Genomic DNA, 18,481 nt, shown 5'->3' with positions numbered 1-18,481 from the left:
CTGTAATAAATGGGAGCATTTGTGGTGCTTTTACATTTTATTATAAGCGAAACGTGATACTTACAGTGTCAGACTGAAAAATATTCTGATAGTTTTGTTACATCTGTAAACAAATTTCTTGCGGTGTAGCACCATGAAACAGAAAATCAACTCCTGCCCTGCTGCCGAGTCCTGCCTTCCGCACTGAGGAATTGTGGGTATTGAGTTTTGGTGTCACGTTGTGGATCCAGCATGGCAGGGAAACAGAAAAGGTATGAGCTTATTTTATTTACTGTATATTATTTATTGTGATGTTTTATGGTGAGCTGATGATGTTATTGAAAGTTAAAATACTATCAGGACATTCGGTGAGTTTGTAGTATTTGCGAGACACTTTTTTTTTGCCAACATAGCCATCGTTAGCCATCGTTAGCTACTTTGCTAGCTGTCTTGTGTTGTTAAAAGCCTTAATAAGTGCTAGCAAAGCTTAGCAAAGCTTAGCAAAGCTCAGCTGTCCTGTGTTCAGTCGTTACTAGTCTTTGTCATCAGACTATTCAGAAATGTTTAAGGCCACCTTTTACTGCTTGTTATCTAACTAACGTGTCGTACGTTGCTGCTACATAACTAAATAATTTACCTTTAACGTTGTCTCAATGAACTTCAGACACTGCATCGTAAAGTTCCCCCACACATGTTGTAGCTAACTTATTTCATCTGTCGTCTTTCATTGTAGGAAATTAGAAGACCTCAGCGTGGATGAGTTCCTGTTGTCAGGTTTTGACTCTGCAGGTGAAGAGGAATCTGGAGACGAGACTCCCAAACAGAATGGCCTGAAGAAGAAGAAGGCAGGGAAATCTGCAGACCCAAAGAAGTGAGTCTTGCGCTATGTGACCATTCACTCAGATTAACATAAACGACACCTTCTGCCCCTTGAGGACAGAGAGGCAACTTTTTCATGTTCTTTTCCCTTTTTTAGGGGCAAGGCTTCGGAGCACAAGGACCAGCTGTCCAGGTTGAAGAGCAAAGACCCGGAGTTCTACAAGTTCCTGCAAGAGAACGACCAAACGCTCCTAAACTTTGACGACACAGACAGCTCTGAGGATGAAGAGGAGAGGAAGTACCACACATTGCCAAACCAACTGGAGGTAGGCCAGCTGTTGATGTGTGTGTGTGTGTGTGTGTGCGTGTGTGTGTGTGATGAGTTCTCCCATGAAAGCAAAGATCTTCACGTTGATGTGTTTTGAACGTAGGATGCCAGCTCTGGCGATGATGACGAGGAGGAGCAAAAAGATTCTACCAAGAAATCCAAGAAGGGGGTGGAGACCATCAAAGTCACAGACAAAATGATTGAAGACTGGAGAGCCGCTATCAAGGAGAACCCCACGCCTCGTGTCTTTAGAGAGGTCACCCAGGCCTTTAAGGCTGCCGTGGCAACCACCAAGGGTGAAGGAGGGGGCCAGTGTCGATACAAGGTGGCTGACAGTTCAGGTAGGACATCAAGATTGTCTCCTAAGTTTTGCTATAGCTCTATTAGGGCTTCATGATTGTGACAAGGAAAAAAAGAAAAATCACATTTTGATTCTTTTACTGAATATTACAATTGAATATCTGTATTGCCGTGCACGTGGACACAGCTTTGCTATTTCATTTTGTTTTTAGCACTTGGAAAAACCACAGCTGGGAGCAAAATTAGATGTTAATGCTTAGTGTGATTGATTTGTATAGTATTTCACCAACATTTCAACTTGATTTGTATGCCACAAATTCAGCACATCACATCATCTCATATCTGGGGTTGGGGTTCGGATTGTGGATTAACAAATTCGGGTATTTTGCTCACTTGGAACCGGTTCCAATACAGTAACGGGTAAATGTGGCCTCTTGCAATTTAGAAAATGCAGCAGCACATATTTCATTTTTTTCTTTGTTTTAGATTAATTGTGTAGTGCTAAGCTGTATGCCTCTTCCTCTCCCCACATTCCCTCATCCACTCTTTTGTTCTTTTCACTTTGCATCTACAGTGTTCAATGCATTGGTCCTGTTCTGTATCAGAGATATATATGTGGCCCTGCAGAGGATGCTTAACCTGAAGCCAGATAAAGACCAGAAAAAGTAAGAAGCGGATGTCACATCTGCCGGTCTCACCTCTCCTCAATAGTCTTAACACATCTGTGCAAAGATGGCCCACTCCTCACTCTGTTTCCTCTGGTTTTCTTAGGCCAGCGCTCCCATCATCTAGTCACAAGTGGCAGAAGAATCAGACAGACATCAAGATGTATCTGAGTGGATTAGTTCAGGTTTGTTTTGCTGTTGGTTTATCTGTCCACTTCTTCCTGTGTGTGTGGCTCTGCACTTCTCACTTTTCTTTATTCTGCTTGATGTGTTTTTGTGATGTAGATAAAGTATGCAGGGATGCATTGTTACTCTGTTTTTTTATTGACACAAAACCATTAATTTATAGGTTATGTGTGTTATGTGTCTCTGCCACATTATTTCCTACCTTTTCTCCGCATTCCTGTGTATAACCTCAACTCAGATGAATAACTGTCTTTCTTCTAACTGTCTTTCTACCATTTCCCTCTCCATCTTTAGCTGTTATCCTGTCTAACAGAAGCCACAGTCATCGCTGCTGTGCTGCGGCACACCAACCAGCTGGTACCTTATTACCTGTGTCTGCCCAAACAGTGTCGGCACCTGATAAAGGTAAGACCTAATTTATGGCATTATTCTGAGATGGGAGGAAAGGTTTTCCAAAAGGGGAATATAATGTGACACTTTATTGATCATTGTAGGGAAATTCTCCTGTCATCTGCCACGCATTCTCTAATCTGTGTGTAGGAATTAAACCAGGGCTCCTTCTCATAGTTTGATTATAATCTACCTCTTTGTCTTTGTGTCTAGCAACTGATGAAACAGTGGAGCACAGGGGAGGAGACAAGCCGGGTCCTTGCCTTCCTGGCCCTCAACAAAATCTGCAGACACAAACAGGAGACATACCTTAACCCTATTCTCAAGGTGAGCTAAATGTTTTGGAAAGTATTAGAGGAATAGAAGTGTGAACCTGGTGAGGCTGCATGCTGGATGTAAAATGGACTAGAACAGTGAATTTGCTGAGAGTAATTGCATGACAAAGTTCTTGGTTGAAATACTATATCATAAAGCAAGAGAGCTATACTGCAGTGTGTTAGTATCCTTTTCAATTTAATTTCGATTCCAAACGCCCAAAACCGAATCTAGTTTATCTGCCTAACCAGTGCTGAATCATGTTAACTGCAGTACTTTGATCTGCCCTGCTTACTATTTTTTTCTTTCCCTCTTTAGCAAATGTACATCTCCTATGTACAGAACTGCAAGTTCACGTCTCCCAACGTGCTTCCCATGGTCAACTTCATGCAGCGAACTCTGACAGAGATGTACTCCCTGGACACACAGGCCTCTTACCAGCACGCTTTTATCTACATCCGACAGCTGGCCATCCACCTCAGGAACGCCATGACCATGAAGAAAAAGGTTAGCACACAACACTCAAGTCTTAATTTGCCTCTTCTCATCAATTGTGTGTATTTGTTGATAGAGATGGTCTCCTTTTGGAAAGCTCAGAAGAGAAACAAAAGACAAATTTGAGATGCTCTCTTGGATAATAGGGAGGCAAATATTTGAATACTACACAACAATCACAAACTCCAATTTTCTCCAAGTGCACCTTGAAAATTGGAACTAGCAGAGCTACACCACAAATTTGGCATCACACTCTCAGTCCTCTAGACTGATTTTTAGAATTATTTTCATCACAAAGCATATAAGTGTGCTAGTACTTTCTAGGTGCTCGAGTGGAGGGATGGGTTGGGGGTATGCAAGATTGGAGTGAGTGAAACTACATTGACTCTTAAAACTCCACCTGTTGTGGTAGCACAGTGTTGTAACTAAGACAATTACAGAACAAAATATTCATGCCTTGACTTACAGTTCTACACTACAGTAGGGCTGCAACTAACGATTATTTTCGTTGTCGATTAATCTGACGATTATTTTCTCGATTAATCGATTAGTTGTTTGGTCTATAAAATGTCAGAAAATGGTGGAAAATGTCGATCAGTGTTTCCCAAAGCCCAAGATGACGTCCTCAAATGTCTTGTTTTGTTAGATATTCAGTTTACTGTCATAGAGGAGTAAAGAAACCAGAAAATATTCACATTTAAGAAGCTGGAATCAGAGAATTTTGACTTATTTTTCTTAAAAAATTACTCAAACCGATTAATTGATTATCAAAATAGTTGGCGATTAATTTAATAGTTGACAACTAATCGATTAATCGTCGCAGCTCTACACTACAGTTAGAAAATCACCACGCTGCTTCCTGTTTTGTGGATATACAGCGCACCAGCCTGGAATTGGTTGATGGTTGTTTGACTTCTACCGTACTGCCTGGTGTACGAGAGCACACTGGATTTTCCTCATGCTGGGCTCTGCGCTGCCTAAAAAATGCATACTTAGCAGTGTTCATAGCGTTACACACAAACGACCAAACGCCCAGTTCTCACAGAGATGCTTCTCCCAAGCATCTAATAAAATGACACTGAGTCTGCTTGTGTGTTTTCTGTAGGAAACGTACCAGTCGGTGTATAACTGGCAGTATATCCACTGCCTCTACCTATGGTGTCGGGTCCTCAGCACTCTGCACCCCAGTGATGTACTCCACCCCCTCATCTATCCACTCTGCCAAGTCATAATAGGCACCGTCAAGTGAGTATATACACACTTTATTAAAACACAATGTTAAAGCCTTTCTGCACGTTAGACCATATACAATTGCAATGTGCAAAACTCCTACTATAAACACAATATACAGTATGTATGTACTGTATGTGTGTGTATGTATGTATATGTATGTATATGTATGTATATATATGTGTGTGTGTGTATATATACATTTTTAGCCACAGTACAGTGTTTAAACTCCTACTATAAACACTATATACAGTATGTATGTATATGTGTGTGTGTGTGTATATATAAATATAAATATAAAAAAAAATATATATATATATATATAATGTGTGTGTGATTGTATATATATGTGTGTGTGTATATATACATTTTTAGCCTACAGTGTTTATTATCATTGGTTAGACTAATTTCAGGTCGATCAGTTTGCAAGGCATGGAATACATTTTTATTTCTATTGAGTTTGAGGTAAAAGAAAGTCTAAAAAAAAAACAAAGGCTCACCAACTGCCAAATTTGAAAGTCAAGTATGAGCTTCACAATCATGTAATTAATTACTCAGAGACTTCAATAACAGCACAGGAAATGTACCTTTTTTGTCCATCGGCCACTTGCAGTTGTTACCTGAAAGTCACAGTTTTTTAGAATAGGAATAGGCTGGCATTAATTTCCCACCTTTATCTCTAACATACAGTATAAGATCATATCACAGACCGGTGTGAAACTACACTTGTTGCTCTACAGTTTGCCACCAGCAGGTGGAGGTATTGACCACTATTTTCTCTGAGCAGGCTGGTTCCCACATCAAGATACTATCCTCTGAGGATGCACTGTTGCAGAGCCCTCACCCTCCTGTCTAGCAGCACCAACACATTTGTACCTGTCCTTCCTTTCCTGTTGGAGGTAAGACTCCATGCCATCTCCAGTAACCACCATTCACCTGGGATAACTGTTGATCTGACAGGATCAGTGCAATTTGTGCAGAGTTATGTGGATAGTCAAGTTTCCAGTGGCCTAATCCCAAACCTTTCCCACAGCCAATTATGTAGCTACTGCCTGAAACACTTCAAACAACTTTAAATGATGTAGAACAAATTGCAGCCAGTCGCTTGGTTTTGTCACAAATGGAAACAATGAAAGGTAGATGTGATGAAATGTTCCGTCGGTGGTTAGCTGTGGAAAAAATGGTGTATGAAATGCATTTTGGTCTCAACGGCTAACTACTGAACAGGCTCAGGAGGAAGCACATCTAAGTCTAGGACTTGTGTGTATGTGTGTGAGAGAGACACCTTTGTTATCAGACCAATCACAGGTCACCAACTGTCAACATTTTCCCTGGGTTGTGTGTTAAGCACGTGATTATGCGGTGTGTGTGTCTTTGTGTGCAAATGTGTGTAAGTGTTTATGTTGGTGTGGAGCACTGTTGTGGTTTGCCGGAGAGAAGCAGTGTGTTGGCGACAACGACTAGCTCGGCCCGCTGGGAGTGGTCAGTGTGTGCCTGCGTGTGCGTGCATGTGCGAGTATGTGTGCGTGCAGCAGTTTGACCAAAGCGATAAAGGCAAGGTTGTGGTTTACACTCTGTTCCTAACGCGCTGTGCAGACCACATCCTCTCTGCCTATGGCGTACCCCCCACCTCCTCTCCCCACACACACTCAAAGACCCCCCCAACAGCAAGCCGTGTTTATTTGTGACGCACGCCATTTCCTGTGTTTTTTCTCCTTCACTGTTCCCCTCGTTAAAGGCAGGCTGAGGTACGCTGCTACTGTTTTAATTAGAGCAGCAGAAGCAGCCCCTTCCTCCTGTGTGTCTGTGTATGTGTGCGTGCGTGTGTGTGTGTTCTCGCATCTCCAAGGGGGGTGTATGATTTGGAGCTTCCTGCTTCAGTAGCTGTGCTTTTGTTTGTGTGTGTGTGTGTTTGTGTGTGTGTGTGTGTGTGTGCGCGCGTGTATCAGGGTTGGCCCATGCCTTCCCACTTCCCCCTGGCTCCCCCGCAGACCGCCACCACATCCTATGTTTGTACAGACAGCACCGGCCAGGAGCGTTGCTCTGCTCCGCACACAGAGCACATTAACGACCTCATACACACACGCACATGCGCGCGCGCACACACACACACGCTCACACACTCTAACACGTAGAAACAGAGAGATACAGAGAGTCAGAAATAGTTGTATACACATATGAAACACATAAATTCACTTGCACACTTTGGGCAGATGTGAAACCTAAACCTGGTAGACAAATAGTCTGCACGTTGGCTAGAATGTACTTTCTCACTTTCACTGGGAAATGAAAAGAATATGTTCATTTATATATGCTTGGATTTCTAGGTCCATAACAGGACAGTTCTGTTCCTTGAAGATGATGTGCATGGCTCTAATATACCAATAAAATTTGTAATTTCTGAGCACTTCAGTCTGAGTTAAACTGTTGCTTGATGCCATTTCTTTATAGATCTTCCAACAAGTGGACTTCAACAAGAAGCCGGGGCGCATGAGCAAGAAACCCATCAACTTTGCAGTCATCCTGAAGCTCAGCAAGGTCAACCTAATGGAGAAAGCCTACAGGGTAAGTACTGTTGGCTAAGATCTTCTTCCAGCACAGAGCATGTTGTAGGCAGAATGAGAAATGTGTTCGGCATGACTCTACCATACAGATGCACAGTGCATGCTGCTGTCGGCGCCCATGCTGATGGTCATTCTTACACTGAGGAGGAGTAGCAGCTGATCAGATCAGTGGTTCAGGTCCTGGTTAATGTATTTTCACACCGCTCTCTGACACCGTGTGTTAGCCTGTGTGTGTGCATAAGGGGATTGAGGGCAGCGCTGAAAGCCCCTTGTCAAGGCTCTAACACTGGCCCTAAGTCGCCACGCTCAGCGCCATTGCCAAGAGGATTGCCACACGGCCCTCTGGGATTATCCCTCACACTCCGCTCGCTCTGTCTGTTTTCACTGCTGTCACCTGGGGTGGCTGCTGCCACCACCCCCTACCTTGTAGACTCACCCAAGACTTGGCTAAACAAGCACCGATCTGTCTGATCATTAACAGCTATCTTCGTTTCACATAATGATAGGCTATAAAAGCTTTTGTTCATGTCAGGAACAGAGCAGAATAAGCTTCCAGTAGATGAAGTGATAACTTATTGTTGCCAAGTGGGTTTTTAATTAAATGTGAAGCACTCAATATTGTGCTGTCAAAATTACGCTGTAAATATTTCCAACCAATGTTGATTCTTCTTGGCCTAACATGTTGACTAGGGACCAGAGGGTTAATTCCTAGTGCGTGGCGGGCAGAGTAATCTGTGAAACCCCTCTGGGTACAAGTCATAGGTGACAGAATTCAGGTGATGGATGGAGGCTAAGCTGGTTTACAGAAAATCCAAAGCTGATGGTGGTCTCTGTCACACACATGCATAGCTATCATGATTCTCATGTAACATGTTAGGCTGACACAGATCTTAGTCTTGATGCACTTTGGTCTCTTTAATCCTGCACCAAGTTTAATTGCACACCAAGGATAACTTCATGAAAATGCAACACCTCTTCGCTGCCATTTCTTTGTCATTGAGGAAAATCATAGATTGAGTGTTGGTTGTGAATCATGCTGTTGCTGCTGCATTTCAGGAGGGGTTGATAGACCAGTTGTATGACCTGATCCTGGAGTATTTCCACACTCAGGCCAGCTCCATCGGTTTCCCAGAGCTCGCCCTGCCCACCATCATTCAGGTAACACAGCCTTTGGTTTGCCTCCTGTCTCTACCCTTAGGCAAGATTCACACTTTGAACTCATTCATCACTCATCGACTGCTGATACAATTTTTTCTTTAGTGAATTCCAGGGTTCGTACAAAGTCTTGAAAGTTTGGAAAATGCTTAATTTTAACCGCTATGTTTTCAAGGTTAGGAATATGCTTGAATTCAAATATACTCCTTGAAAAATGCTTGATTTTCAACATAATCTGGTGTTTCATCTCCACAATCACTCATGTAAACCAAAAATCTTTTACTATTTGAAATGAAACGATCCCGTCGTCATACCGGACCGGATCTAGATTGATTGACATGGGCGCTGAAATGAAAAGGGGGCATTTTTTCCGTTCCGCGTCACGAGGGCAACCATCTCGTTGGAAAGCTACCACCTTACATTTCAGTGATGCTGGACTGGAACCTTGGACCCTATCAAACTCGCTCAAATGACTTGCTTATGCTTAAGGTCCCCCAAGCACGGTCTAAATTTGGACAATCAGCCTTTTATTTTAGTGCTCCAAATTCTTGGAATGATCTTCAACACACACTAAAAATCAATACTCTACTAACCTATGGACAATTTAAAACCATGATCACAAACCTCCCTGCCTCATGTGTAACTGTTTTAATTGATTTTCTTTATTCTCATCTATGTCTTGTCCTATTTATTTTAAACTTTTAACTTGTTTGTAACTCGACATCATTGTAAATGAGGGCAACCTCAATGGTTATTCGAGTTTAAATAAAGGTTTGAAATGAAATCTGATCTCAGAATGTGCGCGTCCTCTGACCTTTGACGTTGTGCGTGCATGCACATTGAAGGTAGCTAGCTAACTATTGTACCTGCTCACCAGCTACTAGAGAACAGGTGGATTTTGTGCCAGGCTGTTGTTTTAATGACAACTGGCTGGTTAACGAAAAATATAAAAAATGGCTTCAGAGAAGAGGCACAGAAAGGAAGGCGTACTGCACAACCTGCAGAAAGGAGATTGATAAAGGCTTCGAGAGTCTGGAAATTTTTGGTTTAGGTACCTTGAAAAGTGCTTGAATTTTACTCTTAAAAAGCTGTACGAACCCTGGAATTCTTAAGTAGTAGATATGTAAATTGGGCAGTCACCGTAGTTCAGGAATAAAATGCTTCATTCACACAGCCTAATCGATTGGCTTACGTAGATATGAATAGTAGGTGTGAACTGACCAATTGATGAAAACAAATGGCTATTGTGTTTGCTGAAGAAAGACAAACAAATTGCAAAAATGTTTGTGCGTAGCATGAAAGCAATATATATTGAACTGCCCTAAAAGAAGAGGCAAATGTTTCTTTTTTCCCTCAGACTGACCATTTGTTTTTGGAGTATGAATTCACCCTTACCAACTGGTTCATTTTATTGCAGAAGCCAGGTAACCACAGTAATAGTGGATTTTTTTTGATGAGGAATTAGATGAAGCTTACTTGTAGATTTGTATGCTGTAGGAAGTGGTCAATAGTCTTAATCAGCTGCCAGTCTAAGAACGATAAGGGGGGGAAATGGTGAGCGTGGTTACTAATGACTAAATCATCTCTTTGTCTCTTGGGCCCACTGCCTGGTAGTCAGCAACACACATGCAGTATTCAGGCCAGTGTTTCCCTTACATTCATTTAGCTGTGGTGTCACCCCACAGCTAGAAAAATGTAAATTCAATGAAAATGTATCATCTAGCCTTTTTATCATCTGGCTTTTTGCTCAACTCGCCTCCAAAACACAACACGGTTTTGTCCATATATCATGATATGAATATGCAAATACGAACCATTCTTAAACTGCAGCGCCTACTAGAACTGATCCAGAAACGGGGCCCAAGAGCGAATCTGGGTCTCGGAACCTAAAATTACCTCCTCTCCACACACATACATAATGTTACAGGACACACTGATTAAAGCCTTACAGAACTGCAGAACATTACATTTATTTAATATAAACAAATAAGGAAGCAGTGGCAGATCATGTAGCTTCATTCTCAGGACCTGCACCTGTCTGAATAGATGATTCAGGGTTTGGCGTGCCTCGGGTTTTGCCAGACTGACTCTGCCCGCCTCGAGGGAAACGTACCGCAAGCCCTCCGCTGCTCTGCCTGAATATACCGTATGGGTGGATCGGATGATCATTTACACAGGCTCCTTCTTTCTCATCCTCCCCCTCCCTCTCCTGGCCCCTACAGCTGAAAGCGTTCCTGAAGGAATGCAAAGTGGCCAATTACTGCAAGCCGGTGCGCCAGCTGCTGGAGAAGGTACAGGAGAACAGCAGCCACATCACAGGCCGGAGACAGAGGGCCGCCTTCGGAGTGGCCGACGCCACCGCTGTGGTGAGTGTGTGTGTGTGTGTGTGTGTGTGTGTGTGTGTGTGTGTGTGTGTGTGTGTGTGTGTGTGTGTGTGTGTGTGTGTGTGTGTGTGTGTGTGTGTGTGTGTGTGTGTGTGTGTGTGTGTGTGTGTGTGTGTGTGTGTGTGTGTGTGTGTGTGTGTGTGTGTGTGTGTGTGTGTGTGTGTGTGTGTGTGTGTGTGTGTGTTGTGTTGTGTGTGTGTGTGTGTGTGTGTGTGTGTGTGTGTGTGTGTGTGTGTGTGTGTGTGTGTGTGTGTGTGTGTGTGTGTGTGTGTGTGTGTGTGTGTGTGTGTGCGAGAGAGGGGACAGGGAAGGACCATTCCTTCCCTCTGCATGTTTTATGGGTTGCCATTCCAGATTTCACCCTCCTCCACCATATATTGTATTTCTTGTCAGTGTGGCTGTTCTGTGTCCTAATCCTAATATATTCATGTATTTGTGAATCTTGAAATTAATTTTGAAAAATTAGAAAATTAGTTGTAATGCAAGCATGTAGTTGTAAGTAAGCGGTTGTAAATGCACTTGTTTTTTTTTATCTTGAGCTTAAAATTTCCCATCAGCACACACACTTATGCAGGTGTGTAACAACTGACAATGTAATAACTACCACATAATGTAATAACCTAAAAACAAAAAAAAATTTAATAAAATGGCTCTATAAATGGGGTGAAAATGTAATAAATGGACGAATGATAGAGTAACATCATATTATTACATTACCTGGTGATTATTACTACACGTGTAACGTATTTTGAACTGACAATTTAATAATATTGGCCAATATCTCATATAGAATAAGAAGAATCTAATAAGTCAAGTTATAACATCAGTATTAGTAGTAGTAATCAGTATTATTATATCATCAGTTCAAAATATGTTACAGCCCTGATAAGTCATAATTGCAGGTTAATGTAATAATGTGATATTAATTTATTACGATTTACAATGGTCGTATATTACGTTTACAGGTTTTATCACATTTCCCACCCATTTAGAGGGACGTTTTTATTTGTGATAAGTTATTAGATTATCTGACAGTCATTACATTATCAGTTACTACAAGGTGTTAATCAGTTCAATAATCACTAGTAAACATATGAGCATTAACTCTTGCTGCGCTGCAGTATACCTCCTCTGTGCATGAGAAGGGCTCCAGACTCCATCGTATGTTTAAGCACTTGTTGCCTCCTAAGTTAAACCTGTGAAGAGGCTGTACCCTGTACAAATGGATCACATACATAAACCCAGCTGAATCTGACTTGGAAAAGACTACACATCAAAAGCCCGGTCTGTTCAGATATCACAGTAACGGTCCTTTGAATTCTGTTAGACCTGCTGTTTCTCAGGTGAGCATCAGTGCAGGTGATTTTGCACCAGGCAGGCAGGGTTTACCTTTTTTTTCACTTGCACGATTTGGGCCAGGAGGTCAATGAAAAAATAAACACTTTTTAATAAATTAAGTAATTTATTACTCTAAATTGTTTACAGCAATTGTAAAATGCAACAGAAAAATGGCTGAACGAATGGTTTACTTTTTTGTTGCTTATTCACAAGTAAATCATTGTGAATACATTTGAAATGTATGTAAAATTTCAGTGTTGTACAAGTATAATTTGATGCACTTGTTGCAATTGTATTTATAGATGAGCCCTCATAACTGATAGCTCTTAACTGATACCTCATAACTGATAGCTCTTCTGTAAATGTAATTGGTTGTAAAATGAGGGAAAAAAAAACAGAGTGGTAATTCAGGAAGCTCACAAGTCTATTCATAATCCTTCTTGCTAATACATAAATCAGACCTGATGAGGGTTTGTCAGCTAGCATTTTGCCAGCATACAGGCTAGGTGCTGCCAGCTGTTATTATGGGCATGGTGTTTGGGATAATTGTCGCTAATTAACAATCAGCCAGCTCAATCCACTTCACATTGAAATTGCTGATAAATGGTACAGGTTTGATTCATAATTTTCAACCCAAGGAAACTGTTGCTTCCACAAAGAAAGAAACAGACCTTTACTTTTTGCTTTTAGAATTTGAAGTAGCCGCTGCCATGTTTGCTTTCGGTGGCGTCCAACCAAATTGGTCAGAAAAAACACAAGGAGGCCCAGATGAGCCAGAGGCTGCAGGACATCGGGCAATCTGTCCTGTCGAACCCTCCAGGCAGGGACTGATAATGCAGGGCACTTCCCTATGTAAACTCTAAGCCTGGTTAAGAATGACCCTGTGGTTATTGGAAGCTCTTATGGGCTTTTCAACCAGAGGCGCCTCTGCCTTAATGAGCAGCCATTAGTGTGTGTGTGTGTGTGTGTGTGTGTGTGTGTGTGTGTGTGTGTGTGAACCTCAGAGTCCATTTTCTGTGTTGGACTTGCTCTCTCCGTATGCTACCTGTTCAGTCACACACTCTTTCATGTGGCTTTGTCTGTCTCCGCTGAGAGCCTTGACACGTACTGCCGATGAATATTTAAGAGCGTTTAAGGATTAAATTAAAGAGGAGGGTCTTTGTGTAATTTAGCTGATGAGAAAATGTGTGTGCGTGCACACACAAGTGTGTGTTGACAAAGTACAACAGACAGACAGCACGGCACCGTGGCAGCGCCAGCCTCTGTCGCCACCGCTCTCCGCTCAGCGGAGGCTGTCGCCATGGCATCCATTCTCCGGCATTGTGGCATTGGTGGAGGTGTCACCGCAGGCGAGGGAAAGGGGACAGCCCTGCTGCTGCTGCGGAAAAGGCCACAGCCCCCCTCCGGCCACCAGCACCCCGCTGACATGTCACCCAAACTGAGAGCTAGCCTAATTAATGATGCACTGCTTCTATCCAGGTCGCACTCTCTTGTCCATATCTTCTGTCTCTTGTCTTTCTCACTTTCTTTCTAATCCTCTTCTTTTCTTCCTTCTTCTCGTTTTGTTTTCCTGTCTCCTCCTTGTTTGTTGGTCAGTTAGGATACTTGGAAGATGAAAGAACAGCCAAAACAATTGTTTCTTGTTTTGTTTGTCTGGGTTTTGGAAGCTAGGCAGAATTCAAAAGGAGCTTTCAATTTTCATCCTGTGTCCTGTCCTCTCCTTTGTGTACAGCGTCGCCCATCTTAATAGACGCACGGCAAATTGCGGTAAATGCGTTAGGCTAACGGGCAGAGGAGGCCGTGGTCTATACGCTCTATTGGATTTGTTGGTCAGATAATGCGATTGAGCCTAATCAATATCGTCCACAAAGACCTTTAGGGGAAGGCTGGAGAAGATCCGCTGGTCTCCCCTTTCAGACACCCTCACTCTGTCTCTCTTCCTCTCTCATCTGACTCTCATCACTCTCTCTATTTCAGTCTGTCCATCTGTCTCTCTCCTGGCCAGTTGATGTTATGTTGTGGTGGAAAGCCCCATGTAGGCACATCATTTTAGCGCCAGGATGAACCTTTTATGAATGGCTTCTCTCAATGGATTCTGAAAAATATTGAAATATATATTTCGCATTTGAGATTGCAAAAGTCTACTACTTGTCCATCCACACACACACACACACACATACATAAGACACACACCAAGATTTTGATGACTGTGTCCTCTGTATCAGGCGGCTTGGGAGAAGCAGGTCCAGGAGGAAGGCACTCCTCTCACCAGGTACTACAGCCAGTGGAAGAAGCTGAGGGAGAAGGAGATCCAGCTGGAGATCTCTGGCAAAGACAGGGTAACTATCCAAACCGCTAACATCTGCCTTGTCCATCCCAGCCATTATGAATCATTCCTTGCTATTGCCTTATGAATGTCGGCATTACTCACAAGAATTGAATCCTTTGCATCTATTCTGAAACATTTGTGTTGTATGGTAGAACATTTTCCGTGGCGATGTTGAATGGTTTTCTGTGATCGTCATCATCACCATCATCATCATAACCTAAGCAGGCTTGTGTACTGACCCTGTCTTTGTCTTTTGTAAAGATGGAGGACCTGGACCTCCCTGAGATCAAACGCAAGAAGATTCAGGACAAGAAGGCAGAGGACAAGAAGGAGTTCAAGGATCTGTTTGAGTCTGACAGCAGCTCGGACGATGACGGTCCGGGCCTCAAAATGAAAGGTAAGCCGTCTCTTTCACTCTCTCTCTCTCTCTCGCATACACTTTTTCACTCACACACAGAGAAAATTATTTGTTGTTGAAATTGGCCTGTAAAGGACATAGGAGTAGTAGTTGTAGAACAATGTAATGTTGTGCCCCTCTTGGCCACTAGGGGGCTGTGTTTTATTACAGCCAGGTCATCTACTCAGCAAAAGACTCAAGCAACAGCTAAGTTTAACACTGTGATGACAATGTTCAATATAGGCTGGATACTGGTATCTGTGTTTCTGCAACAGTCACTCTCTGGATGATTTTGCTGTGTGAAACCGATCACTGGCAAAGCAACTGCCACAAGGCCACCATGAGTTATCAAAATAGTCATAGACCGCCTCTGTGGACCAGAACATGAAACACCAAATCAAACTTTGCAGAATCTGTCAATCAGATTGTTTGGTTGAGAGAGGAACTGAGAGGAGCCACCAGCCCAGTCCTCCTTTAACCCCTGGGTGTCCTGTCCTCTCGGGGTCGTCCACAGGTCACAGGCAGCTGCTGCCTCACTTTTACAGCTTTACACTCGGACACGCTCCAAGCAGAAAAAAGCCCTCCGCAAGGTCGGTCGGAGAGGAAGGGAGTAGGCGGCAGGGGGATTTTTTTTTTTTTCCTTTTTTTTTTTTTGCATCTGGACTTCATTGTAGGGAGAGTCCCCGCAAACGGATGGGCAGCTGCCGGCGAGCCGCGGGCCTCCCCCTCTCTCCCTCTCGCTGCCCCCCCCCTTCCCTTTTCGTCCGTCCTTCCTTCGTTCCCCCCCTCGCCCCCGCCCCCCCCCCCCTCGACAGGAAGTACAGGCTTGGATCCCAGTGGGGGTTCCTAATTCAAACCAGCCCAGTGGAACAGCCAGAGGTGGCCGCTCCCACTCCTCTCTCTCTCTCTCGCTCTCTCTCTCTCTCGCTCTCTCTCTCGCTCTCTCTGTCGCTCGCTCTCTCTTGCTCTCTTGGTCTCTCTCTCTCTCTCTCTCTCTCTCTCTCGCTCTCGCTCTCTCTCTCTCTCTCTCTCTCTCTCTCTCTCTCTCTCTCTCTCTCTCTCTCTCTCTCTCTCTCTCTCTCTCTCTCTCTCTCTCTCTCTCTCTCTCTCTATAATATTCTTCTTCTCTCGCTCTCTCTTTTTGGCTTCTACGGGCTTAGACTAGCTGCCCCCGCATGTCCTCTCAACATATACACACACGCTCACACACACACATGTGCACATTAGCACACAAACACACACACACACGCGCCCGCGCCCTATCCTCCAGTCTCGAACAGCCGAAAGCTTTGGGCAGGTCACCAAACTCTTTGTGGTCTCTCACACTCCCGGAAAGAGGGGGAGTGTGAGAAGAGGGGGCTGATGATTTAGATTGATGTATGTGTGTGTGTCAGAGTGGGGGTAATACGTCTTCCAGGTCATTTGGGGGCATCCTCTAAGGTGCTGCGCAATGAAGCTCCATCTGAGCAACACAAGAGAAAGTGAGACAATGTTCATTTTTGGCTCTTCTCATCTTTACATATAGATAGGAAGTGAAATGAAGGAAGTACCTAAGTTTAAATAGCTGTTGTTTGTCTGTGTGTGTGCACATATTGTATAACTGTGTGTGTGCATGTGTGTTTACTGCAGTGTAGCAGACAGAGGAAGTAGCTTTGCTTTGCTCTTCTCTCTCCATGCCCCCAGCCTCTCATCACACCTCGACTTCAAAGCCCATGGACCCCAGTTGTCCCTTTTGGCTAGACAACTACACACACACACACAGGATAGAGCAACACAATTTCAGACAAACTCCCAAGTTCTCTCAGGCGAGCATCCGTGTACACAAACACACACGCGCACAGACACACACACACACACACACACACACACACACACACACCCTCAGACAGTGCACAGAGACTCTCCCATCATCATTGTAACTGCATGCTGTGGAACCTGCCTGCTATCTCCATTTGCTATATTTAGGCCGTGAGCATAAGATGTCTGAAATTGCCGGTAGTAAACTGTCATGGGTGCTGCAGCAGCGGCGTCTGTAATCTACTCTCAGTTCCATCTCAGGAGGAAATAGACACTTCCAACTGCCTCTGATGCCTGGCCCACATATAGGTGTCTCCAAAGTCCTCAGACTTCAGTGATGTACCCAGAGCAAACTTAGGAATATCTGCATTAACTAGCATCAGCACTAGACAAAATCCAATGCAGTGTGGTTTGCTCACTCTCTGCCGCCCACCCAGGTACAAAGGGCCGCCAGGGGTCAGATGATGAAGACGATGAGGATCTTGAAGACCTTTCTGACATGAGTGACGACGAGGGGATGGAGGGTGGAGACTCAGGTCTGTAGAATAGCAACACACATACACAAACTTGTTCCCTAGTGGCTGAATGTAAATGTAAAGTGCTTCCTATCTGTATTCCAGATGATGAGGAGGAGGAGGAGGAAGACAAGCCCTCTAAGGCTCCTAAGCAGCTGTCCACCTCTGCTCTGAAAGAGCTGGCAGAGGGAGATGAGGATTTGGTGGAGGACCTGGAGCTATCTGACGATGAAGACGACTGAGGTTCAGGCATGCACACACTGGCGCTCGCCTGGGAGAGCTGTCGGATTTCTGCTCTCCATCTCACCATGCATCTCTACTTCAATATTGTCGGACTCTTTTCTGTTCTCTTTGCTTTTATTTGAATTTTGTATTGCCTCACCTAATGTTGTACAGTACAAACGATTGAATTGTATTATTACATACTAGCAGTGCAATTGTATAAAAAAAATATAGAGAATTCATGAATCCAGGTTGCCTTTCTTTCTTTCTTTTGTTAAATGCTAATTAATGTGTGTTGATGCACAGGCACACCTGAAACGAGGCATTTGTGTCCTTCATACATGTGCACACCTGTAGGCACCCTCAGGCTTTGTGAGCACGGGCTATTTGGAGAGGAGTGTGAGCCTTGCTGAGCCGGGCTGAGCCGGGCTGAGCCGGGCTGGGCCGGCCAAGAGGCGGCTACAGAGAGGCGGGTGTTGAGCCCCGAGGCAGCAGCACTGTGCCAGGCTGGCAGGGTGGCGTCTGATGCTGTGCCAAGCCTCTCTGCCCAGGTGGTAGAGCAGCAACACAGGCTGGTCTGTTTCTCTGCCAACTCTACACCCACCCCCCACCCAGACCACTATCTTTTCTGTCTTTCCTCTCTCTGTTTATTCACATGCTCAGACACGGCTTTCCTACTCCACCTTATCCCCTTTTTCTTTTTCGGCTTCGTTCAGTCCGTGCACCTTTTCGACGGCATTCACCACGAAACGTGATTTTGGCCTTTCTTCAGTGAATGATTAGTGGATGCATTCACTGTTGTACAATACAGGGAAGAGTAGTTGTTTGATACATTCAAAGGCCACAGATACTTCTCAATGAAATGGAGATTTGAGAAAGACTTTTGTGTCATTGTATTTCATCTTTTGTGTGTCTAGGTGTTTACAATGAATGCAGAAATGGCCACTGGTGCTGAGCCTAAAGCTAGGGAAATCCCAGTAGAGCACAGAAGGGAGAAATATCAGCCTTACTGCTTCACTGTAAACTCTTTTTTCTTTGAAGGAGAAGGGTAGGTGTGAGGGGGGCTGTGCCTG

General features: G+C 43.9%; 1 protein-coding gene across 3 annotated transcripts; it reads left to right on the top strand.

Moving 5' to 3' along the window:
* The first annotated feature begins 133 nt into the window (after nucleotides 1–133).
* On the top strand, nucleotides 134–17,658 carry noc2l (NOC2-like nucleolar associated transcriptional repressor). Of its 3 annotated transcripts, none has more exons than XM_071513841.1 (19): nucleotides 134–251; nucleotides 713–850; nucleotides 956–1,124; nucleotides 1,230–1,467; nucleotides 2,001–2,091; nucleotides 2,198–2,276; nucleotides 2,572–2,682; nucleotides 2,881–2,994; nucleotides 3,301–3,489; nucleotides 4,583–4,722; nucleotides 5,495–5,606; nucleotides 7,159–7,272; nucleotides 8,328–8,429; nucleotides 10,649–10,792; nucleotides 14,374–14,487; nucleotides 14,739–14,853; nucleotides 15,454–15,468; nucleotides 17,133–17,207; nucleotides 17,292–17,658. In XM_071513841.1, the coding sequence occupies exons 1-19, from the start codon at nucleotides 232–234 to the stop codon at nucleotides 17,426–17,428; spliced, it is 2,217 nt and encodes a 738-aa protein (XP_071369942.1). In that variant the 5' UTR covers nucleotides 134–231; the 3' UTR covers nucleotides 17,429–17,658. The 3 variants fall into 3 exon arrangements, with proteins under 3 accessions (XP_071369942.1, XP_071369941.1, XP_071369940.1); XM_071513840.1 differs by lacking the exon at nucleotides 15,454–15,468 and adding an exon at nucleotides 14,977–14,981 and having other exon boundaries at nucleotides 14,739–14,881; XM_071513839.1 differs by lacking the exon at nucleotides 15,454–15,468 and having other exon boundaries at nucleotides 14,739–14,874; nucleotides 17,109–17,207.
* The last annotated feature ends 823 nt before the right edge of the window (nucleotides 17,659–18,481 follow it).

This window comes from Centroberyx affinis, unplaced genomic scaffold (assembly GCF_046629955.1).
Source record: "Centroberyx affinis isolate AG114_WGS23_722 - 3 ecotype Tasmania unplaced genomic scaffold, CSIRO-AGI_Caff_v1 ptg007568l_1, whole genome shotgun sequence".
NCBI classification, from domain to species: domain Eukaryota; kingdom Metazoa; phylum Chordata; class Actinopteri; order Beryciformes; family Berycidae; genus Centroberyx; species Centroberyx affinis.
The sequence above is the reverse complement of the archived record's forward strand: the minus strand, read 5'-3'. Positions and strand labels throughout refer to the sequence as shown.